Source organism: Hippopotamus amphibius, chromosome 13 (assembly GCF_030028045.1).
Source record: "Hippopotamus amphibius kiboko isolate mHipAmp2 chromosome 13, mHipAmp2.hap2, whole genome shotgun sequence".
In the NCBI taxonomy this organism is placed as follows: domain Eukaryota; kingdom Metazoa; phylum Chordata; class Mammalia; order Artiodactyla; family Hippopotamidae; genus Hippopotamus; species Hippopotamus amphibius.
The window spans coordinates 42,296,491-42,321,944 of record NC_080198.1 but is presented as its reverse complement, the minus strand read 5'-3'; the positions used below and the strand labels follow the sequence as shown (position 1 = coordinate 42,321,944).

At 45.9% G+C, this 25,454-nt stretch overlaps 1 protein-coding gene across 1 annotated transcript in view; it reads left to right on the top strand.

Moving 5' to 3' along the window:
* The window catches only part of SCN10A (sodium voltage-gated channel alpha subunit 10), a 72,727-nt gene extending 56,701 nt beyond the window's left edge, over positions 1–16,026 (top strand). The window contains exons 21-27 of the mRNA XM_057704608.1: positions 3,046–3,168; positions 4,375–4,659; positions 5,376–5,429; positions 6,270–6,407; positions 6,664–6,768; positions 11,807–12,077; positions 14,816–16,026. Of these exons, the coding sequence (XP_057560591.1) occupies positions 3,046–3,168; positions 4,375–4,659; positions 5,376–5,429; positions 6,270–6,407; positions 6,664–6,768; positions 11,807–12,077; positions 14,816–16,026 (2,187 nt within the window). The remainder of the gene's footprint in view (positions 1–3,045; positions 3,169–4,374; positions 4,660–5,375; positions 5,430–6,269; positions 6,408–6,663; positions 6,769–11,806; positions 12,078–14,815) is intronic.
* The last annotated feature ends 9,428 nt before the right edge of the window (positions 16,027–25,454 follow it).

Sequence of the window (25,454 nt, the reverse complement as noted above, 5' to 3'; positions counted from 1 at the left end):
TTGTCTCTGCTTCCCACACTCCCACAGTCGCTGGTGCCAAGGTCTGCACATCAGAGGTGTTAAGAAATGTATCTGTATTTGGTGCTTGCCTCCTGAAGCTGGATGGGATCCAGTTCAGAACATTCTGTCCAGCCTCCTGTGTTGGCAGGTCCTCCACAGCAGGTCTGTGCACCCAGTTCTCCTCTTTCTTGATACCAATGTGCTAGCAGCATCAGGCCACTGTACCACAGGGATTAGCTGTGAGGCCTGCAATCTGAGTCACAGGTGATAATTTTGTATATATCATATAATTATTCATAAATGAAAGGAAAATTTTATTCCAGCTACCCACCCTTGTTAGGGGCAGTCACTCCTAAGTCTCACTAGTCTCAGTCCTGATCACCTGAAATGGTCACCCACTCATCCATCCAGCTGCTAATTTTTCCTTCTGACAATTCATCCCTCCTTCCATCTATCCACCCATTCACCCTTCTTTTCTCCTTCCTTCCAAACATCCATTCATGTTTACTTCTTCTATTTATCCTGTCAGTCCTCTCCCTCCCTCCATCTATTCTTATCCTTCTTCCCCTCTTCCCTGTTGCCCATCTATTCATCCTAACTTCCTGCCATCCGTCTATCAATTTGTCCTTAACCCATCTATCTTTCTATCCTTTGATTTGTCTTTCTGTCAAACTACCCAATCATCTAACCTTCTATTCATTCATTCAAGCACCTTCCACCCAAGTATCCTTCTATTCACTCATTTTTATCTTTCTGTTCTTCCTTTAACTCATCCATCTATCCTTCCTTTCTTCCACCCATCTGTTCATTCATCCCTTTTTCTTCCGTTCATCCATCCACCCATCCATTCTTCCATCCAGTCAACCTTCCATTCACTCTCTAATCTCTTCCATTCCTCTATCCATTTCTCTACCTTTTCATTCATCCATCATTTTACCCAGCCATCCATCCTTCCCCAGTTTATCCATCCCATTCATCTACTATCATGCTTTTATATTTTGTCCTTTCTTCTTCCTTTCTTTCCTCCATCCTTCCTTTCGACTATCTATCATATCCATCTTTGTATCATTTAATCCATTCTTGATTCCAACCATCATTCAACTTTCCATCAAAATTTCTTCCTTCTGTTTCCTTTCTTCCATCCATCCATCCCAACATGCTTCTATCTTTTTTCAATTTATCACGTTTATTTATTTGAATAACTACTGCATATAGGATTGTTTTACAAAGTGCTCTGGGAGAGATAGAAACCAAGAAATAAAAATTCCCCATCTCCAGGAGTTTATATTTAAATCTTCCAGCAGATAGGATACAGAGAGAGAAATAAACATATGATGAGGGAGGATGTGGTGAGCACTGCTAGAAACAATTAGTGTCTTAGGGACACAGAAACATGAATCTGCTTCCACTCTGGAGGTGGGGTAGCTGGGCAGGCTTCATATAAGAGGTGGCGTTAGATACAGTGCTTAAAATGAGCAGGAGCAACAAGGTGCAAAAACGACTGGGGGTGGCCAATCTTAATTAAAGAATGACCCTGGGCAAAGGCACAGACGCAGGTACATTTAGGGAACAATTTGATCTGGATAAGATATGTGGGTGAAATATGACTGGAAAAGCAGGCTGTGGCTATATGATACAGGCTGAGGAGTCCAGAGCTTATACTGAGATGATAAAGCATCAGTGAAGGTTGGGAATAAGAGAGAAACATGATCATAATCAAATTTGCAGCAGAGAATGGATGGGATGGATGCAATACTGGAGCCTAGAGACAGGTTGGGAGGCTTGTGGCCTGAGCAGTGGGAATGGAGCTGGGCTTGGATGGGAGGGCCTTGTTGGAGAGTCTCCAGCTCCTGATTGACCCAACTGCAGATTTTGCACATGAGGCAGCCCTCCCAGGGGCTGAGCAAAAGACTGAACAGGGTCCAGCATGGAACTGGCCCCAAACCTCCTGCTCTCAGTTAGCCAGGCAGCTGGGTGCCACCTGCTGGTGTCTGGAGCCTTGCCTGGATGGAGGAAGGGGTTCCTTTCCATTCCAGTTTTTTGTCTTGGTGGAATAAGCTACCATTCAGAGAACAGGCATTGTTTGGGGCTCTAGCACCCAAGTGTAAACCCTTCCCTTTCTGACATCCCCACCTAGCTGTCAAGATAAGCTGAGCCTGAATTCAGCCTAGCAGTCATGGTGAAGTTGGGGTCTCCCAGGATTGGGTCACAGTCTCTGACAAGCTCAAGCCAATGCATAGGGTTTCTCCCTGGCACCTTCAAAGTTCCTGGAAGGTGTGACCATTTTTCCATGTCAGTTTGTGTCTTTTGCAGTTCTTGGTCCAACACTTAAAGAAATGCAAACTAACCGACCAACAGGGACTCACAGCTCAGTCATTATATCTCGGCTGTCTGTCAAACCTGAATTTCCTGGCCCCACGCCAGTCACCCTTCCTGAAGAACTGCAGAGATGTGAGGGTCTCAGAGTTCTCTTAGTATGACTCTTCATTTTTACAAAGGGTGAAAGTACAACTTGCACTAGCAAGGCACTGACCCAAGGTCCTAAAAAAATCAGGGTTGAGAAGGAACTAGACCCCACGCAACCCAGGACTCTTTCCTCCCCACTTTTCTGAACACATACAATTGAGACTCACTATATTCCTCAAGACAGTCTTTCAGCATAACCCCCATAGAGGGCCAGCATCTCTCCAAGTCTCTGAAAGTCAATCAAATTTTAAAGGTGGTTGGGACCTGACTGGTGCCCCTTGAGAGGAAAGGGAAGGCTGATTTACTACACTGGGAGCTTGATCACCCACATACTGGGGGTGGCGATGTGGGAGACTGAGATTTTCTTGGCCAAAAGTTCAGGTAAATAATGAATGAAATCTTTAATGAAAGAGAAGAGATTGAACTCTCACTATACCTCTGGTTGGAGCTCAGAATAATGTGGGAACCAGGATGATGGCTCCAAGAGAATAGGGAGTGGGAGGGATTTCCTGTCCCCTTCCACCAGGGCCAACTTTCTGGAACCCTAAGATGATGCTTTTGCTCTCTGCCTGCACTCAGATCTCACTGACAAGCCTTATAGCGAAGGTGCTGCACTATTCTGATATGGCATCCATCAAAGCCCTTCGGACCCTCCGTGCCCTACGGCCACTGCGGGCTCTATCTCGATTTGAAGGCATGCGGGTAAGGCCTATCTCCTAACTGCTCTGGTCTGCAGCATTTGGTACCCATCCCCACTTTATACCCTCCATACCACTGACCCTGAGCTCTGGGCCCCACCCCCACAGGTTGGCTCAGGGTCCCCACTTTCTGCGGTCATGTTGGTGGTGCTGCAGTATTCTAATTCTCCTGGTTCTCCTTCAGATCCCTCTGTAAGCCCTCTTCCCTTCTCACCTCAAACATCACATCTACCAGGACTCACAGCTTCACAAGCATCTCTTACCTCAATCTCCCCACCCTGCCTTTTGTCCTTATTGCCAAAATCTCCTGAAGGTCCCAAGCTCTTCATCTTTCCATGACAAAAGAGCCTTGCCTCTGACACTCCATTTAAATGCAGTGACACCAGCAGCTCAGCAGCTCGGCCACCACTCACTGGAATGCATCTTCTCTCCAACCCAGAGCAGTTATGGGGTGCTATGGATTCTCTCCTTTCATCCATTCCTCTCCTCATCCCTGGCTTTCAGCCTCCATCTTGCCCTCACTGTCTTCCTAAGGATGGAATGGCCCTTGTCTTATGGGGGGGATGAGGGACTGCTCATTTCCCACCCTCCCCTTCCACATAATTATGAAAGTTTTCTGGTACAGAAAGCAAGGTTTGCTTTCTTCCTCCACCATTGCCTCAAAGAAAACATCATGCCTTCAAAACAAAATGGACTTTTAAAATTAACTTGTATCTTTACAAACGCTAGGAGCTTATGATTGAAATGCTTTGATGTTTATTTTATCTCCAGGTCACTAATTTACAAATATGCAAGTTTGTGAATATGGATTTGGGTTTTCACTGATTCTTGAACTATAAACTATATTTTATAAACATATAGTGTATAAAATAAAGCGAAGTTCTGGAAGTCTATATGTGCAAGTACAAAACACACACTTGTACCCCTAAATGAGCATGTACATACTCGTAAATGTGTCCATCTCCTCAATTCTAAGGAGAGACACTAAAACCTGCCTTGAATGAACTTTAGAGAGAAGCTATAAACTCATCTTCAGCTGCCCAGTGTCTCTGTCTTCTGAGTCTGAATTATGGCTCTAATTAACCCACTTCTCTTGCTTCCAAAGGCCACTGCCTCATGAAGCAGCCTGAATGAGTATAGAAAGAACTGGGATCTGGCAAGGAGGGTGGGGCATTGGTGGGGTTCCAGGTCTTTTTGCCTTTCCCCGCAGGTGGTGGTCGATGCCCTGGTGGGCGCCATCCCATCCATCATAAACGTCCTCCTCGTCTGCCTCATCTTCTGGCTCATCTTCAGCATCATGGGCGTGAACCTCTTCGCAGGGAAGTTTCAGAAATGCATCAACAAGACCAGTGAAGGCTTTCTTCTTGTGCCTTGGACTACTGTGAATAACATGTCTGACTGTGAACGTCAAAACCACACTGGAAGCTTATTTTGGGTCAACGTGAAGGTCAACTTTGATCATGTTGCCATGGGCTACCTCGCACTACTGCAGGTGGTGAGTCCTGAGATCAGCCATGTCTCTTCCTTTGGCTGCTAGATAAAGTGGAGGGACTGGGGTCTCTCAGAAGATGTTATGTGGAGACTCTGCAAGGGGTAGCACTCAGGGTGAACTGAGATTATTCCCTGTTCCTACAGACTGCACTGTGAGGCTAGAGGGCCTTACCAGTGAGTGTGATCTCACAGTGGTGCAATTAGATCAACGTGGGCTAATAGAATAAAGGAATGGGGCTGCCATGGGACTATATCAGGGGATGACTTAGAATTCACTACTTGTACAAAACAGACCTGGTATAGCCACATCGACCGAACAGTCTTCTATTGCAAATCATCTCCCAGAGGGTAATAAACTATGTTCCAGGTCTACTGTAATGACAGATGATGCTGGTGATGATGACAGCCAGGAATATTCATGCTTCCATTCATTCACCCCTTGACTTCATCCACTTGTTCATTCAGTGTTGATGCTATTGCTTATACATTTGGCGTGCAGTTACCCACAACTTCCTGCATTCTACCATTTGTCCAAGCATTCGTTCAACACCTAGTCCCTAAGTAGCTATGATGTGCCAGGCACTGAAATCAGAGACATGTCGGAACTGGCCCCAGGGAGGCCAGTGCTCTATGAGAAAAACAGACAAATAAGTGAATCAAAACAGAGGCCAATGTAGATGGATGGGTGGATATTGAGTGGCCTCTGCTCCTTGTTTCCAGGCAACCTTTAAAGGCTGGATGGACATCATGTATGCGGCTGTCGATTCCCGGGAGGTGAGTTTCAGCTCGTGCTGCTTACTGCCTCCCCCTCCACGCATCCCGCCCACGTTAGTCTATTTGAAATGGGGTAAAAGTGGCCTTGGTACTGGAAGAGGTGATCACCCAGCAGTCTGGCAGTATCCTCCCACCCCTGGAGCAGTGTCCAGCTGGCCCTCCGTTGGATATTTAAGCTGACCTAGTCTTCTAGGCTTCAAGTTCCTCCTCTGTTCACTATTGAGGAAATTATCAGATAACCTCTGAAGAACTGTACATGAGGGCACTCCCTGGGCAGAGGTGGGGGGAAGGGCAGTGACTGGCTAGAACAATGGAATTTTGGGTACCATCACAGCAGCCAGGTGGAGGAGATGGGTGCTGTTGGGCAAAGGCCATTTCCTGCTGGGGCAGAAGACACTGCTGATGCCCTGCCCATACCCCCTCAACCCACCTCTAAGTTCACTCTCGTGTTCTGTTTCTGATTCTGTTTGAGATTTGATTTTCGTCAATGCCTCAGAGCTGGCTCAGCAGCTTCTCCCCCAAGGGCGGAGGACTGCGAATCCACAGAGACGACCCCCACAGATAAGCTCTGGGCTCTGTAGATAAAAGCTCTCACTTCCCCGTCCCTTGGAGGTGAGATACTGAGGTGTGTTCCACGGTCCTTAGAGGATGGAGTGCCTGTTACCCGTGGTGATGGCACTGCCTTTATCCTGTTCCTACCTCTCCCTCCCTCACTTCTGCTTCTTGGGATCACCTCCCAAATAAGCCACCTGCACTCTGGTCCTTGTCTCAGGGTTCTTTGGGGGTGAACACAAGCTAAGATGCCCCCTCATCCCCGTGCCCCCACTTGTCTGCTCACAGGTTTCCTTGCAGCCCAAGTGGGAGGACAACGTGTACATGTACTTGTACTTTGTCATCTTCATCATTTTCGGCGGCTTCTTCACACTCAATCTCTTCGTTGGGGTCATCATTGACAACTTCAACCAACAGAAAAAAAAGATAAGTGGGGCTCAGGTGTTTCTGCGGTAGTGGTGAACCTTAGACTTCGCATCGGTCCCCTGGCCTCGTGACTGAAGCACCACTAGTCACAGCCTCCGTGCCTGACCAGGAGCTCAGTCTTGGCCTTTAGCACCAACAACAACTTTTGCCCCCTGATTGCAGCCTTCATCTCTGTCTGGGGTCTGGCCTCAGAGAGCACTAAAGGCTGCATTCTGGGGGCGATAACAGTGGTGTGTATTATTCTGTCTCTCTGCACTTAGGGGGTCAGGACATCTTCATGACAGAGGAGCAGAAGAAGTACTACAACGCCATGAAGAAGCTGGGCTCCAAGAAGCCCCAGAAGCCCATCCCACGGCCCCTGGTGAGCCCCAGAGCTCCCTTCTAGCAGAGGGTGTCTGGAAATCCAAACTGACAGCCCATGCCTGTGCTGGGAGGGGCCTGGCCAGTGCTCTCTGTGAAGGAGGAGCTCTGGGTTGAGTTTGGAGATGAGGTAATGAGAGTTCCCAGGCCCAAGGATGAAAAACTCTGGTCTTCCGGAATCAACATACGCCCGCAGGTGCTCCAGATAGACCTGTTAAGGGAAGTACTTGAGTTGCCCACCAGGCTTAGGGCTCCAGCACCAGGAACAGATTAGGCAAAATGGTAGTAAGGGTGGTTAGAGCTCTGAGGTGACACATTTGTGGTTATGCATCATGATGTAGGTTGCAGTGTATGGCCAGCCTCACTCCACATTCCACTCCATGCCTACAGGTAGACAGAGGGGAAATGGCCAAGCCCAACCCCCATGGGATCCTGGGCCCAGTCTTGGTGATGGTCGGGTGACACAATAGGAATCAGAAAGCATCCCACTCTGGTGTTTAAAGATTGACCAAGCATAGAGCCGTACTCCCCTTTGATTCCTTTACTAACAGAGATCCACGGCGTAATGCCATTAGCCCTTCCCCACACAAGGGCAAAGCCTAAGGACCTTCCGCAAAGGTACAGGCCTTTCCCCAAATGAATCAGGGAGACGTGCATTCCTTTGGCCAAGGCATTAGCATTTCTAAATCAAGCCATGGGGTTTGCATTAGATACTAAAAACTTCATGAGCACAAAGTCTTAAAAACATTTACAGGAGAAAAAAAAATGCTGTGAACTTTCACACACTTTACTTGGAAACAGTGGTCACTGATAAGAAGTGTTACAATAGGGAGTGATAAGATGTTCAGACCTCTGTAGGGGCAGAAGTGTCCTTCCAAATACCCCATATCATCAAAATAACTGAGGTTATTAACCTGAAGGAGAGCACCTAAGGCTCAGGGAGTATCCCTCCAATGTCCAATGGGCAGGAACAGGCTCAAAATTAGAAGATGTAGGTGAAAGGCTGAGCCCAGCCAGTCAGAGTCAAGTAGGGGTTATGGGAGAAGAATCCTAAGACCTACTGAGAAGGAAGCAGCTGAGTCCCTGCTGGCCTTTGCTGGTGGCTGGACTGATGTTGAATCCACATTTGAATAGACACCAATGTGTTCTAAGCTAGGGGCAACCCTTGGCAAAATCATGACAGTTTTGGGTACCTTTCCCTACACGTTTGATCCATCTCTCTATAACATCTCAGCTTCTCCCCTCTCATCAGCCAATCCCACAGGCCACGTAGCTTAAGGAGGACAATTTCCTTGGGACAGGGTGAACTGCATTTCCAAAAGGGACCCTGGAAAGATTGCTATCTTAATACAAGAGTAGCAACCTAATGCTGAAATTCCAGGCACTGCAGTAGGAGTGGAAGTCAGTGACTGGGCAGGAAGGCCTACAACAAAATCAACATGTCTCCTAATCGAGCCATCCCCAGAGTCCTCCAAGGATGACACTGGAGGAGGTCTTCCACGTGGATAGGGAAGTGAGACCTCATAGCCCAGCTGTGTTCCTGACATTAGCCATCCCTTTGGATGGAGGGGGGGTGTATTACTAACTAACTATCAACACATGGCTCTCCCTTAATATTCTGGTCCAGGCATGGCAAACATTATTTCTTTTGTTCCCTTTAGCATAGCTGAGGCAAGGCTGGAACATTTAAATAAAACTTTGAGGTTTAGGGATGCCAAAAGGGAAACTAGCAGAGCAGGGCCCAAGCAGCAATAGCTTCTGGCTGTTCTCCAGGGCCCACAAGCCTTGGCCCATCCTAGCTCCTGGCCAGCATCCACGTGGCAGGCGACATCTTGGCATCCACTATCCAGTGGGACAAGCCTGATCATCTGCCCTCCACAAGTCCACAGCTAACAAAGAAGGCCAAGCAAAAAGAGAAATGCCCACTGCCACCTAAGACTCACCTTCCCAGGTCCAGCTTCCTCCTCACCAGATTATTGGCACTGGAAAGGCCATCTTCTTCCCTGAGGGGTTCCAACAGGTTAAGCTGGTCAGATAAGCTGAGTATTGGCATAGGACTCTGCTCCACAGGTGTGTGACTGCCAGTTCACGGCAGGGCCAACCTCAGATGACACTGGAACCTCCAACACAGGCATGTACCTACTACTCCTTGCCACAGGTGAAGCCCAAGTTCTAAATCTTATGCTTCATCCATAGCAAAGACTAAGCCTTCCACAAGACTGGTAAATTTTATTCTATAACATTCCCTAATATAGAAATCACTAAAAGCAGGTTTCACATACTCCACTTTATAGGAAAATAATAGGCTCCAGAGTATCACATCATCAGTCACCCACTTCATCATCTCTGAGAGCACTGAGGGTTGCAAAGAAGTAATCCCTGCCCACAAGCTAAGCCAAGAGCAGCTAGAAAGCTGCCCCATTCCCCAGCAGCTGAATATCCAGGGCAAACTTGATGCCCAGAACTTAGTAATGTTGCCTGCTCTGTTTAATTAGAAGTCATGAATGGGCTTCTATTTTTTTTTTTTTTTTTGCCATCTTCAGTGATGAAATGAAAGCTATTAGTGGCTCAGCATCCCAGAAAAGACATGAGCCAGCAGCTATGCCTGGATCCAGGCCCATTTGGGTCTGATTCTTTGCTCAAACCCTGCAGGGTAGCAACCCATCCCCACCATGTAGCAGGAAGCAGGAACCAGCCTCTGTCACAGCCCTTCTTCCCTTTGCAGCTCCTGGAAGCTCCCTGGTGAGACTCACGACAGGTTCCTTTCTCCCTCACAGCCACTCATGCAAAGCCCTACGCATAGTATACATTCAGGAAGTGCCTATTGTACAGAATTAAATGTAATCACCCTAGTGGAGTGACTTTATAATTCTGTTTGAAATATGTGTATTTTAGAGCTGTCTGTTCTGCCATCCATTCATTCATCTGTCTATTGATCATCTATTGCATGCCAGATACTATGCAGATACTGGGGACAGAGCAGTGAGATGTTCCTGCCCTCACAGAGATGACAGTCCAGTGACACAGGAAAACAGTTAGTAAAAATCACACACATATTAATTCATAGGCTGGAGAAATTGCCAAGGGAGAAAGAATGATCTGAAGAGCAAAGGGTACCTAGAACTGAGCCTTGAGGAATTCTAACATCTTAAGGTTAAGTAAAGAAGACTCAAAAAAGAGCAGACAGAAAGGCAAAAAAAGAATCAGGGAAGTAAGGCCTTCTGGGAACCAAGAAAGGGGAGTTTCAAGGTGAATGGGGTGTTAAGGGATGCCAAATAAGTGTTTTGGGATTTTGCATCATGGAGGTTACAAGCGACCTTAACAAGAACCATTTCAATGGCAGGATGGGGACAAAAGCTATGTTGAAGTAGGCTGAGGAGTGAAGGGGAAACAGTGATTGCACACAACTCTTTCAAGAAATTTAACTGTGAGAGATGTGAGATTCAGGAAGATTTTTCTCTAAGTTAAGAAAAACTAGGTCATTAGAGATTTAACTAAGGAGCCAAGAGCTAATAGCCAAGACTGGCCAAGTATGGCGAAGAGTCTCACTCATCAGTAATGAAGCAAAGGGACCAGGAGGTTGGTAAGTGGTAGCAATGAAGAGGGGGTGAAGGAGGGCTAACTTGATGACACAGGTGTCAGAGGAGGAAGGGTTTTATAAGACAGGAGGAGAAAAGGTCTGGGAGTGACAATGAGGAACAAGAGGGACCTCAGCTCTGCCCCCAGCCCCAGGGTCCATACGGTGGGGACAGTGAACAGCCACTGAGTAGGAGGAGAAGTTTGCAGATCAAGGCAGACGAGTTCCACACTGCTCACAAGTGTCCGAGAGAAGATGAGGGTGGAGGATGAGGTTGGAATCAAGAGCTCACGGAGCAGTAAGATGTTAACAGTACAGGAAAGACTAGAGGGCCACACCAGGAAAATTTTTTCAAACACTATTAAAATAGCACCCCTGCTCCAAATGACCTCTTGGTAATCCAGGCCATTCTGATTCCCTCCAAGAATGCAAACAGGGGCTTCCCTGGTGGTGCAGTGGTTAAGAATTCGCCTGCCAATGCAGGGGACATTGGTTCGATCCCTGCTCCAGGAAGATCCTACATGCCGTGGAGCAACTAAGCCCGTGCGCCACAACTACTGAGTCCATGTACCACAACTACTGAAGCCCAAGTGCCTAGAGCCCGTGTTCCACAACAAGAGAAGCCACCGCACTGAGAAGCCTGTGCACCACAACGAAGAGTAGACCCCTCTCCACAACTAGAGAAAGCCCACACGCAGCAACAAAGACCCAATGCAGCAAATAAATAAATAAATAAATAAATAAATAAATATTTTTTAGAAAAAGAATGCAAACAAACAAGACCCAACTCTGTGCCCTGCTTAGACATCTGCACAGCCCCAGAATAGAAAGAAAATTTGTAGGAATCAATTGCACCCCTACACTTGATTTGTGCCTACTTTCCTCTTGAGTTTACCCTAAATAAATACTTTTTCAAGCAGTTCTTGAACTCTCGCTCTATGCCGGGCTCTATAGGAACACAAAATTAAATAAGACATGGCCCCATCCTCAAAGAGCTCACAGTCTAGTAGAAAAGAGAAGTATACATGAAATACTAGAACTCAAGACTAACTTTAAAGGCTGGGGGAGGCCAAAGAAGGGATAGAGCAATGCGGTGTGATGTGACTGAGGGAGACTTCCTGTAGGAAGTGGGGCTTAAGAGAGGTAGATCACTCAAGGCTAAGGCGATTTAGATGGCCAAGAGAAGGGACTGGAAGGGCACTGAAAGAGGAGAGAAGAGCATGGACCAGGACAAAGTGGTGACTTCATAGGGCCAGGAGAGGCAATGACTTGAATTGAGGCAATGAGGTAGAATCAACCAAGAGTGAGATTTTGGAAGGTCAGGACTCTGTTTCTGTTGGGATGTAGGAGTGTGGGGGAGACAAAAGAGACAGACTTTAAAAACCCACCTGTGAAGAACACCTCTCCAGACACCTGGTTTATGTTGCTGAAAGGCCTGATGTACCATCTCTTATTTTCTCAGAACAAGTACCAGGGCTTTGTCTTTGACATCGTGACCAGGCAGACTTTTGACATCATCATCATGGTCCTCATCTGCCTCAACATGATCACCATGATGGTGGAAACTGACGAGCAGAGTCAAGAAAAGACAAAAATCCTGAACAAAATCAACCAGTTCTTTGTGGCCGTCTTCACGGGCGAGTGTGTCATGAAGATGTTCGCCTTGAGGCACTACTACTTCACCAACGGCTGGAATGTGTTTGACTTCATCGTCGTGGTCCTCTCCATTGCAAGTAAGTGGGCATCGCATGCGGTGGGGTTGTCCAGCCTCTGCTTGGGGTTATTTTGGCTGCTCTTTCAAAACCAAGGGGACACGTAACAAAATTTTAAAAACCTATGTTGTATGTTAGAGGAGTCCAGTATTTGCTGCTTTGCAAGAGCAACAGATTTAAAATGCCCCTGGGCCTTTCAGTGAAATGGAGAGGTTCCGCTGGCCTTCTCCATGCTGCCGTGAAGGGTATTCAGGCACCTACTGTGTGTACAGCCATTGCCAGAACTTTGGAGGCTGGTAGGGAACAATCACTCGCAAGAAAACTTAAGATGATGGAGTTTCCAGTAGGTCTTATCTTTATGGCCTTCAAAGCAGAGAGTGGGTGATGTGGTGTGAGGTGAGTCATAAAATACTTTCTGGAAAAGGAGGTGGTTGCCAGAAGAGTGAGGAAAGACTAGGAGGAGATTTTTCAAAGGAGATTCTTAAGTCAAGGGTCTGGAATTAAATCTCTGTATAACTGTCCACTTAGGGAATGTGAGCGACAGAAAAGTCACGGGACCAACGCCAAGAGATCGATGCTATTATGACCTAGTCTGGGTGTTGTTGAATGACAGGCCCAGTATTTGGGGGCCAATGATATTCAGAGAAAATGAATAGAGTCAGAGGCTAAAGTGGGGGATGGAGCCACCTTAATTGAGTGCTTGCTGAGTTCTGAGCACTGGGCTGGGATCCATGGCTCTCCACAGCAGCCCTGGGAAGGAGTGTTACTATACTCATTTTATACATTTAATATGAAGCCTCTGAGATTAAGAAAGTTATGCAAGGTCATATAGTTTGTAAAGGGTGGAGCTGAATTTAGACCAGGCTAATGTTCTTTTTAATAAACTAACAGCCCCCACCAACAACCGAGAGACTGTCCCTGGCCTTCATGTGGTTTAGCCAAAGTTTGGCCCTATAAAGGCCAAATCCCAGCACAGCAGTTTTACTTTGCATTATAAATATATCCTGACCTGTTATATTATGACCTGCTTACTTTCCATGTCAGGGCATAGCTGTAGATTTAATTTTCCATTGATTTACCATCAAGAGCTAATAGCATCTAAATACAACTTAGCTGCACTTAATCAACCTCTCTATCCTGGTGCTGAAACACAATCTTGGGTTGCGTTTGTTTGGGGAGTCTAAATTTATTTTTGTTTTTTGTTTTGTTTTATTTTCCTATTGCTGCTGGGTTTTCCAGGGATAGTGCAGAGGTTTATTTTGGTTTTTTGCCTTCCAAAGTAAGAGACTGTAAAGGCCATTTTTCATTTTTTATTTTATATTAGAGAAGGGACCTTGCTTATGTGACTTCCCATATCAGTACTATAGAAATAAAATATACTCATAGTACTCCATTCTTTCATGGGGACACCTTAACTACCAGTCTCTATGACCCACACAGCAACACCCATCACTGGGCAGAAATCACTCATAAAGACAACTTGAAAACAAGTGCAAGAACCTACCAGCTGTGCTTCTATCCTCCCTCCCTCTCCCCCTTTCTTCCTTTCCACCGTTAAGTCATATATTGAGTATCTAATTGTTACAAGTATGAAGACTCATTCTCCCTTGTAGAGGTAGGCTAGATAGCTGGCAGAATCTTGGTAGATTATAAAAAAACATAATATATATCACACTATGGAAAAATGCCCCATAGTTAAACTGGACTTTGAGGGGTTTTCATAAAGGTTTCATAATACAAAATTATAATTATTTCCCAATTCTCCTCCCATTTCCTTCCTCCTTCCAACACAGTACTGTGACCACCCATATTTATATGACAAAAGGCTAATAGGGGAATGGAATCAAGAACACCCTGGCAAGGAAAGCGAGCTTCTACCATACCCCTCACCCTTTGTCCTGAGTGGTTTTGAATCCTGTCTGACTTAAAGGCCTTGCCTAATCTCTGGTGGTCTTAACAAAGCTCCGCAGGTCCCCAAGACCAAGCTTCACAAATCTTCAAGTTAGATATTACATAGGGAGATACACACACTCTTGTTCATAGTTTGGGTTGGGGGGCTGTCACTGACCCTAAACGAGCCCATCTTCAGGCCCTAACACAGAGTTCAGACACAGCTGGAAATGAAAGAAACAAATAAAAACCATTGTGCAGACAGCTGGCCATTCAAAGCCATTCTGCTTTAGCTGTCAGCAAGTTGCCCAAGTCCTCAGGCCCCTTATAATTAATACTGGGCTCTGTACAATTATCCACAGGACCATGTGCCAGGAACAGAGTCAATCTTCCCAGTAGGAGATAGGGAGACGAATCATGGGGGGTCGCAGCCTTCACAAAGCACAGGACTAGGGTGGAAGAAAAGGCATGACCCAAAGGCTGAATTCTCAGGGAGGAGCCAGATCTGTGTCACAGACAAAGGACTGTGAGCATGTGGAACAGGATGCAATCACTTCCAGCTGAACTGGGCTTCAGAAGTTGGGTTTTGACCACGAAGGCTGACCAAGAAGGGATGTGGATGGGGGAAAAGATATGAACACGGTGGGAAAGGTGAGACTCGAGGGAGACAGGATTTATGCAATGGACACTTACACAGCCCCTACTTCATGCCACCTGCTGTGCCAGGCTCAGAGGATCCAGAGTCCCTGACTATGGTTGCTCACATGGAGGTCCGCATGGGGCAGAGGTGAGGGGATATGATCATAGCCAACTTTGTCAGGGCTCGTGGTTGGAAGTACTAATTAGATCATTTCCCCTCACTTTTAAAGGTCTGGTGTTTTCCGCAATTCTTACATCACTTGGAAATTTATTCTCCCCAACACTCTTCCGAGTCATCCGCCTGGCCCGGGTTGGCCGCATCCTCAGGCTGATCCGCGGGGCCAAGGGCATCCGCACGCTGCTCTTCGCGCTCATGATGTCCCTGCCCGCCCTCTTCAACATCGGGCTGCTGCTCTTCCTCGTCATGTTCATCTACTCCATCTTCGGCATGGCCAACTTCGCCTACGTCAAGTGGGAGGCTGGCATCGACGACATGTTCAACTTCCAGACCTTCGCCAACAGTATGCTGTGCCTCTTCCAGATCACCACGTCCGCGGGCTGGGACGGGCTCCTCAGCCCCATTCTCAACACGGGGCCGCCCTACTGCGACCCCAATCTGCCCAACAGCAATGGCATCAGAGGGGACTGCGGGAACCCCATTGTGGGCATCCTCTTCTTCACCACCTACATCATTATCTCCTTCCTCATTGTGGTCAACATGTACATTGCAGTGATTCTGGAAAACTTCAATGTGGCCACAGAGGAGAGCACGGAGCCCCTGAGCGAGGATGACTTCGACATGTTCTATGAGACTTGGGAGAAGTTTGACCCAGAGGCCACCCAGTTCATTACCTTCTCTGCCCTCTCAGACTTTGCGGACACCCTCTCTGGCCCCCTGCGAATCCCCAAACCCAATCGGAATATATTAATCCAGATGGACCTGCCCTTGGTCCCTGGAGATAAGATCCACTGTTTGGACATCTTGTTTGCCTTCACCAAGAATGTTCTAGGAGAATCTGGGGAGTTGGATTCTCTGAAAGTAAATATAGAGGAGAAATTTATGGCAACTAGTCTTTCAAAAGCATCCTACGAACCAATAGCAACCACCCTCCGGTGGAAACAAGAAGACATCTCCGCCACTGTCATCCAAAAGGCCTATCGGAGCTACGTGCTGCACCGCTCCAAGGCAATGGCCGACCCCCCAGGTGTGCCCAGGGCTGAGCAGGAGGCTGCATCACTCCCAGATGAAGGCTTTGTTGCATTTGTGGCAAATGAAAACTGTGTGCTCCCAGACAAATCTGAAACTGCCTCTGCCTCATCTTTCCCACCATCCTATGACAGTGTCACTAGAGGCCTTAGCGATCAAGCCAACTTAAGCACATCTAGCTCAATGCAAAATGAAGGGGAGGCTGCCACTAAGGAAGCCACTGGGCCCTCGTGAGGACCCTCCAGCATGAGCATGTCCAGTTCTGATGTGTCCTTCTGCTCTGAGACAACTTACCACCACTTTCTCACCAATGCATGCCGCTGCCTGCACAATGTCAGAACAGAGCAGGGAATAAAGTTGGTATCCACCTTTGCAGAAACCCTCATGCACCAACAGGAGTCAGAAGCCAAGGGCATCTCCACTGTGACTTCCCTTTTAATTTTCAATATCAGATGATGGGTTCCCTTACTTTCCAGAAAATGTCCCTGGTCCTTTTATTTTGATGGTGACCATAGCTTATATTTACCAAGACAAACATCTCAGGACCAGAACTGCCAAAGATATATGGCAAGGATGTTGCTGAAGGTCCAAGGTTGTCCTCTGTGAAACACCACATAGGGATTGGCAGTGTTATTTAGAATTTTGCATGACTGCATGTTGAGAGCTGCCAGACAACTGCTCCAGCCCAGGGTCTATGTCATGAAAATCCTCTGAGATATCCATTAAAATTAATATTTTTAAAGGTATGTCAAAACCAATGCTGTATCTTAAAGCATCATTTTTAAAAATTATGTGACATGGACGTGTCTTAAATCACTTCTTCACTCTCAGGGTTCCTGATATTTTGCAGTTTTCGGTGAAGGCTGGGTGGGCAGGAAGGAGCACTGTCCTGGGACCTTGTGCGCATCCTAACTAACTCTTCCACTGCTTGCCTGGCTAACCTGGGCCAAACTCTTTCCCCTCGGAACCTCTTTCCCCAAGGTGGCAGAGGGCAGAATGGACACTGTCTGCAGCCCTTGCATTTCTTGTTGTAGAACTCAGTGATGCCCTGTCCCAATTTAGATGACGAAAACACTTTCTTCTGAAGCAGCAATGACCAGACCTTTCTGCTGTGTAGCCAAAAGGCAGCTTTTGAATAGATTCCAGAGCCTGTCTCACATCTCGTAGACTTTAAGGAGGAAAGTTTTCACATTCCCCTCGGGCCAGGACTCCATAATTAGTATAATCGAAAATAAAAGGGGGGGGGACATTTTTAGAAAGATGATCTGGGAGATAAGAGGTAAGGCCAATACTTTCTTTAATTCATCCTACAAATGTTGTTAAGTACCTTTTATATGACAGGCATTGCTCTAAGCACAAGACATAATGGGAGTTAAGCCCCAAAAGATTCATTGGATTTATGCACTGAATGGAGGAAGGGTTTGTCAGGGGATGATATTCAGGCCAAAGGCACATGGCAGGTCTTGAGATGAGGGAGAGTAAGAAGTTCATGTGACAGCATAGGACATAAAGGATCTTATTCAGAGCCATGATCTTCTATTCACACTTGGGACATTCCCTGCCACGATGACAAGGATCAGGTCAATTCGCTGGTATGTATTTGATTGCTTCATAGGATTTCCCATTTATTCAATTACAAAGGCTAAAGACTGGTCCACCTTACATGGACACAGATTTTTCTGGGGCCTCATTCTCCTTTTTCTATTACAGTTGGCCCATCAGAGGCCACAGAGGCTTTCAAAATGCTTGTTGGGGTTTGCAAGCACCCACAGAAGAAGGTTAATAAGATAATGATGGAATAGCTGAGGGCATGGGCTGACCCAGTACAAATCAGCTGTTCTCTGGATGTCTGGTTTGTATCTAAAAGATGAGTTCAACCAAATGGCACTGGACCAGAGAGCACTGCATATTGACTGTGCAGCTTCTTCAACAGCTAAATTTCATGCAGCCGATGAAAATGCCCTTGGAGAGGATGCTTGCCCAAGTGTTTATAAGGCAGCTGGGTGGACAGAGAGCTTGGGGACTGGCTTACTTTTACAGTGTTTTGTGGAAGAATTAAATGTACCCAACCAGCAGACTAGTTGTATTTGGATGATATCATTCTCAAAGATACTCTTGTTACATATTTTGTCCCAGGTTGTGAGTTGAATTTTGTCCCCCACAAAAGATAAGGATCCCTACCTAAAACTGTATGGTACCTAGGAATCTGACCTTATTTGTACTTAAAATCAATTCCAGGTGTATCTAAATTTGAAAGGCAAATATATAAAGCTTTAAGAAGGTAATACAGGAAACTATCTAAATGACCATTAAAATTTAGGTCATAAATTCATTAAAATAGATCACTAAAAGAGTGAAAAGGCAAGCTATCAAGTGGATAAAATATGTAAAACAATTATAGCCAACAAAAGTCTAATATTCAGAGGAGATTTTTACTAACATCTATAAATCAATACAAAATAGACAACACATTAGAAAAAAATGGCAAGAGATTTGAAGAGGCACTTCACAAAAGAGGAAACCTGAATAACCAATAAGCATATAAAAGAGCGTGCAACCTAATTAGTAATCAGGGAATTGCAAATTAAATCCAGAGTGAAATATCACTACACATCTATCAGATCTGTAAAACTTTTAGAATCTAACAAGTATCAAGTGTTGGCAAAGATGTAGAACAACAGGAAGTTTAATGCACTGCTGGAGCGTGTAAATTGGCACAACCATTTTACAAAACAGTTTAACTTTACTAAAAGAGTTGAAGGTACATATACTTGTGACTTGGGTTTCCCACTGGTAGGTATGAAACCTAGAGAAATCCATGCACAGATGCTCTAGGAGACAAGAACAAGATTTCTCATTATCTTTGTTCATAATAGACCCAAATTAGAAACAACCTAATGTCCATCAGCAGTAGGATAAATTAATAGATTGTGGTACATTTTTTAAATGTAATTTTATGCAGTAATGAGAATGAATGAGACATAACCTTGTACAAGTCTATAGATGAATCTTAAGAACATAATATTGAGTGAAAGAAGCCAGACACCAAACTATATATATACTATATGATTTTATGAGGTTCAAAATCAGGCAAAATTAAATATACTGTTTAGGGATGCATAAAGAAAAGCAGGGGTTAGTTCATTAAAGTCAGGGTAGAGGTTACTAATAGGGGGAAGGAGGCATTGTGACTAGGTTTGGCAATGTTTTAATTTCCCACCTAGGTGCTTGTCTTTACAATTGTTGTCTCTATAACCATGTGTTAAGCTAAACATATATATCTAATGCCCTTTTCTGTGTGTGTGTGTGTTATAGCTCACAAGTTAAAAATTTTGAATAGCTTAGCTTGGATTCTCCTCCCTCTTCACCGAAGTAGTTACTATCTGCTGCTTTGAATTGTGGTGTTTCTATCTTGGACTTGGATTATTTGAGCTCAGTTGTACAAGGATTAGGCGTTCTATTGTAGGTAACAGAAAATTCTAGAGAAAGGGAACGTTCAACGATCAACTTTATTCAAGTAACCATCATCTCTCACGAATATGATTTCAATAGCCTCACAACTGGCCCCCCATTTCTACTCTTGTCACCAGCACTCTGTTCTCAAACAGCAGCCAGAGCTCAGAATCCACCTGTGGCTTCCATGTACTCCAAGTAGATGTTATTACCGTGATTTTTCATAATTGGCCCTTACTCCTCTCTGACCCCATCTTCACCCCGACTCTCTGTGCTCCAGCCATACTGTCTTCCTTGCTGTTCCTTAAACACACCAGGACAAAGGCCCTCAGAACTTGCTTTTCCTTCGGCCATTATATCCACGTGACACACCCCCACACTTTCTTCAGTTCTTCCCTTACCAACCTATCTAGTTACCAGCCCCATCCAGCACTCACAACCCTCTGAGATGTTATATATGTACATGCTCATTGCCTGTCTTCCCCACTAGAAGGTAAGCCTTGTGAGGGCATGGACTCTACGTGCTCATGGATGCATACCCAGCACCGAGAACAGTGTCAAAGTAAATTCACGATATTTGTCTAATTTTTTTTTCTTAATCAGTCCAAAGTTAGCTCCTCATGTCCCAGTACCCAAAGGCTAGCCATCCCATAGACTATGGGGTAAACATGTTAACTTCAATAAAAATCTCTATTTAGAAAAAGAGGACTTCCCTGGCGGTCCAGTGGTTAGGACCCTGTGCTCTCACTGCCAAGGGCCTGGGTTCAGTCCCTGATCAGGGAATTAAAATCGCACAAGCCGTGCGGCATGGCCAAAAAACGAAAACATTTAGGAAAAGAGAAACTACCTCCAGAAGGGCCAGTCCATAGTATACTTGGGAGCATGAACTGCTGGCCTTGACTGTGGAAAGATTTCTTGGTCCTGCTTCCGGGAGCCTTCCTCATCCACTGTCCTACTCCCTCATGAGACAGGAGCACTGAGAAGCAATTTCTTCTAAGGAATGGACAGCTTATTGTACTTTCTGTTGGTTATCAGTGAGCCCTGGAAACTGTCTTCAGGTTTGAGCCATCACAGGCCATTATTTCCCTGGACGGAAGTTTCTGCAGCCATACAACTCCCTGGAAACACTAGTATTATTTCTATCTGTTGCATTTTACCAACTCATTAGATCTTGTCGAGTTACGGTCCTTCAATCTAGAATTGGGACTGGTTATTACTGCCTTTTAGCAATTGATGATTTGCCCTCCTTCCCCTCTCAGCTGAATTGCCTGCATCCTGGCCTCAGGCAGCCACCATACAGAGATATTGTTAAAAAAAAAAAAAAAGAATTGGCTTGGCTTGGGTGTAGAGGCACAACTTACCTGTCCCTACCCCATTCTGTATTCTACTGGACGGCTCTTTAAATTGGAGTAACATCTCCTTTGCCCTATTAAGAGTACAGGGACAGGATCCTTTGAGGGGGATGGGAGGAGGGGAGAATGTCAAGCTTCTCCCAGCTCCCATTCTTACCTCTATCTCTATGTTTTCAATCATCAGTATGCTGGTAAATGTTTAACAGTTAGCTCTTCACAAGAAAAAAGAAATCCCTTATTTGTAGCATCTTCTGATGTAACTGATGTAAATACTCCCAGCATGGCCCATGTCAAGCTATCGATGTGACATCCCTGAAGGCAGAATTGGGAAGAGATGTCGACTTGAGTCAGTATGAGCTGGCTCCAGCACACCACTGTTTTCAACATCCCTGCCTTTTCTCCACCAATATTAGCTTGGGACAGAAAATTGGTTTTTTTCCACTCTCCAAGGCATGATTATAAGATCTTGGGTTGCTGGCCATAGTTAGTAAAGGCCTCCCTTTCTGCTTTTATATGGGCCAGTTTGGGCAAAGTTTCTCTTTTTTTGTGTGCTTTTATTAAGCCTGCAAGAAGTAGCCCACACCTTTCCAAATTCTAGAGATTTTTCTATCAAGGTCCTTCAACTTCTGCTGCAAGAGGTAGGTGGTCTGAGTCTCCAGATGTAACAGGCTACAGCTAAAAGCATAACAGAAATTTCCAGTGTCCCACCTCGTTTCATCTTGGCCAATGTCACACTTTAAGGTCTATTAATAGTAACACCAATCTCCAGGTATCAATTTCTATGTTGGTGGGACTTGTTTGGTTACAAGCATCAACCCTTTCCAGCATAAAAGAAATGTACTGGAAGCCTATGGGGAAGCTCAGAAAGGGACTAAACGCTGCACAATCAGCAAGTACAGCAGCCAAGGCTGGTCAGTTTTCTGGGTATTAGGTACCAACAGACAATCTCTTCTTGGGGCCAAGACCAATCAGTTCCTACTCCCCACCCCACCCCAGGGTCCAGATAGCATCTGATTGGCCCAGCTCCAGCAAGAAAAGGGAGGGGTATTTTGATTGATAGCTCCAGCAAGACGGCAGTCAATTATCTCTTTCCATCCTTTCATCGCCCCCCCCCCCACCGCCCTCAAAAAAAAGTTAAGGAACTGTTACCAAATGGAAGGAGGCTAGGAAGACAAAAATGCCTGATCTGTGTTACAAACTACAAGTTAAATTCATGTTTTGTAAAGGTCCCTCTGGCACCAGTGACAAATTACAGAGAAGCTGAAGTTGGGAGCAGAGAGATTAAGGAGGTGGTTGTGCCAAATGGGGACCTGAAGTATGGATTTTTGAGTTTCTCATGCACGTTGACTACAAGTCACCAAGTCTGCTCAGATAGAACCCCCACAGCATGGACTAGGGTGCCAGCTTCCATCTTCATCTCTGGTGACAGATCCAAGTCCTTTTCCTCTAGATAAATGCTCCCGAGGACCTAAATATCAGCAGTGTACTCTGCCTCTGGAAAATCACTCACATGTTGCCTGAAGTGGAAATATGTTTGAAGTGTGTTCTCCTGAGAAGCCGCAGATGAATCATCATTCAAGTGAGTTCAGGCAGAGAAAAGCCGGATTTGCCTGTGAGCATCAAATCATACCAAGAAGGTTTGTGTCTACTGTTGACCCTTTAAAACACCAGTTCTGACGGTAGAACCAACAACCACAACAAAACTTGGTCAATATGATTCGCTGCACAAAGATAACAAATTCTAAAGGGGTATGCATGAAGAGGACTCATTATTTTCCTAAGCAGAACTGAGTTAATTGATTATTAGAAATGTAGCTGCTCTTGCTTACAGGTTTAATCATATTACAAAGTAATATAAGGCGCGCGCGCCTATTGAATAATGATGCTTCTTGTAATTAGGACAAGGAGCCCAGAACCACTTGGAAGCCCAAGATGTCTGCATACGATCCGCACAGAAATACTCTACTCATCCTCGAAGCAATTTAATGCTCAGGACCACACCCTGGATGAAGGCAGAAGGTCCCACTTTGATTCCAGACCTTCTCTTGCTCACGTCACAACTTCTCTGAACAACCTTCTTTGTCTATACAATGGGAATAAAGATTTCTGCCACTCTGAACTCACCAAGGAGGTTTAATGGAGATAAAAATGCCTTCTCTGCCCACTGAAAGAAGCAGAAAGATAAAGGGGAATAAAATTAGAGAACCCATCCTGCTACACTGTGTCCCAGGGTGCTCCTCACATAGGGTAATGCTGCGCCCCTCCCCCATTGAGTATGAATAGGGGCGTTGGGTGGGAAACACTGTGATTCACAAGCAAAGGAACATCTAACCACATGCAGGGTCCTTCCTGGATAAAACTTTGGTGGTCAGGATAGAAGGTAGCGCCTCCAAAATCCACTATGGGAAGCCATGCTTGGATCTTACTGTTTTGATGCTGTACCAGGTACTACTGGTGCCCCACACTACATTCCTTGCCTCGTCTGATTTTGAATAGAACTGCACAACTTTTTGTCTCAGGGCTTTCTCCAAAGCCACTGGGCTTTTCCCCACACAGGCGCTGCAGCCCAAAAGTGCAGAGCAAAGGGGAGATGCTGACAACCTTGAGGGCAGTCCTTAACCAATGCAAGACAAGAATTGGAAGATAAATTAATATCCTAGCCTCCCATGCTAGGGAGGAACAATCCTCAGCCAAGTTTCTCAGAGAATCCATAGAAAGTCTGAGCCTCGTTGTAGGGCCAGTCTTTCACAATCCTGAGAGTAAGTGCCCCCTTAACTTTTGACTCTCTAGGCTCACCCTACCCCTGCCCTGCCCAGTTGCTCACAGCACTAACAAGCTTTGGGGGGAGTTTCTCCTTTCCTTAGCTAATTCTCTCTCTGCTTCTTCACTTTTGCCTCCTGGAATCACCTTGGAAATAAACCTGCCCCCAAATCCTTGTCTCAGTTCCTGGTTTGGGGGAATACAAATTAAGACAAACTCCCAGATAGCCCCCTGCTCAGAATTAGGAAGCTGTTTTCTCATGCTGTCCACACATCCATCATCCCACCTGCAGGCTTGCTATACATGGCTCCTGGACAAAGGTCCGCAGGAATCACTTCCCATAGGTTATGTGAGGTGTGCAAAGGGTCCCACCCAGAAGTGATATTGTCATCTTCCCTCCTAGCTCCCTACCCATCATCCACCTGCTTCTGACTGATGAGACAGTTAAGGCTCCTATTCCCACCCTCTCAAGCACTACTGAAGATGTGATTTTGGTGATGACTGCCTTGGGAGCAAGTGGATCCTTGCCTCCCCTTCAAAACTGTTCTACAATGAATAAAAGTTTAATTACAAGCTTGAGTTTCGGTTTCTCACTGCATCATGTAAACTGACAAGATTCTTGACAAGTCCACAACTTCTTATGGCCCCCTTTTCTACTGGTTTATTGTACTGGGCTACTTTGGCATCCCACAATTTGCAACAAGACTCTCCAAACTGGGATTTTACCCAGAAGTTGTTATGGCGCCTTTTTCTGGCACACAGCATTACACTAAGTGACCACCAGTTAACAAGGAGCTTGGCTTGTGCCACTCAGAGCAGCAGAGGACTATAGGAAAAATTCCCTGGCTTCCCCTCTGCTGTCCACCCCACAAAAGAAATCAATGAGCACCTAAAGCTCTCTCCTGAACACTGAAAAATAAGGAGTCGAACTAGTGGCTTCATTCCAGTGGCATCATATGTGTGGAATGTGATGTCCACCTAAGTCACCCACTATCCCTTCTTTGGACAGAGCCTGCCCCGTGTTTTAAATTGTTCTAAATCTCTCTGGAGAGGGATCTCTTCAAGGACAATAGCAAACACTTCTAGATGTCTTTATCCTGCCAATTGAAACACTTCCTGAGGCAACCGGTTCTCATAATTCCTCCCTGGATCTCTCCCAAAGAGAACCAATAGACTAAGACAGATTTCTCCCACAACACCCTGCCATGGTGAGGAGAGGACTGCTGTATCCATCCTGGTCCTCCAAGAGCTGAAGTCAGGTCAGAACTAGATGCGCAAGAGATTTAAGGGGACAAACATTTGTGAAGAATCAAAGGGAAGGAGTAGGAGTCAGCAGAGAGAACCTCAGACTGCAGTGCAGGTCTGCCACTGTGGAAGGAGAGAGGAAAGGAAGGAAGATGAGGCAGGAAGAAACTCAGACGACAGTGCATCTCTGAGAAAGCTGCAGCCAAGTTGGTGGGGAGTCCCAGAAAAAAGACTACCCAGCGGAAGACCCTTTGCTGGGCAAGAACGGCCCTGCTCTTGTCCCCCCCCACCACCACCATCTTTACTCATGGATGGGAGCAGCATGGGAAGAACATAGCTTCTACAGAAATGTTACAGTAGATCCTGGAGGTGCCGCAGTTGGAGGTCACCAGAGCAGATACTCAGAATGTATTTTCTGAGAATCCTGAGCCATCTTGGACCAGAAAAGATGTTTTCTGTTTAGATCCCTGAGCGCGCACGGTATATTGTGGATTGCCCTGAAGCCGAGGTTCCCTTCCAAAACCCCCACACAATAACTGTGAGATTTCCCAGATCAGTACGGAGGAGTAGGCTTACCTCCTCCCCTCTTGCAGGGACTGCGCCTTCTCTTCTAGTACTGTCTATCGGGACGAGGACTAGAATGAGGCAAGCAGGGTGCCCTGGTCACAAAATTTAGGGAAAGCGCTCGTTCTCAAGCGCTGATCTTGCACTTGCATAAACCCGAGAGTTAAATTTTGCACCCTGACACCTTTTTGCCTCATCCTGGTTCACCCCATGACCACTGCTTCTAATCTACCCCCTGAACTCTGGAGTCTCATCAGCAGTAACAGCCTGAGGTTATTCTCCACCATT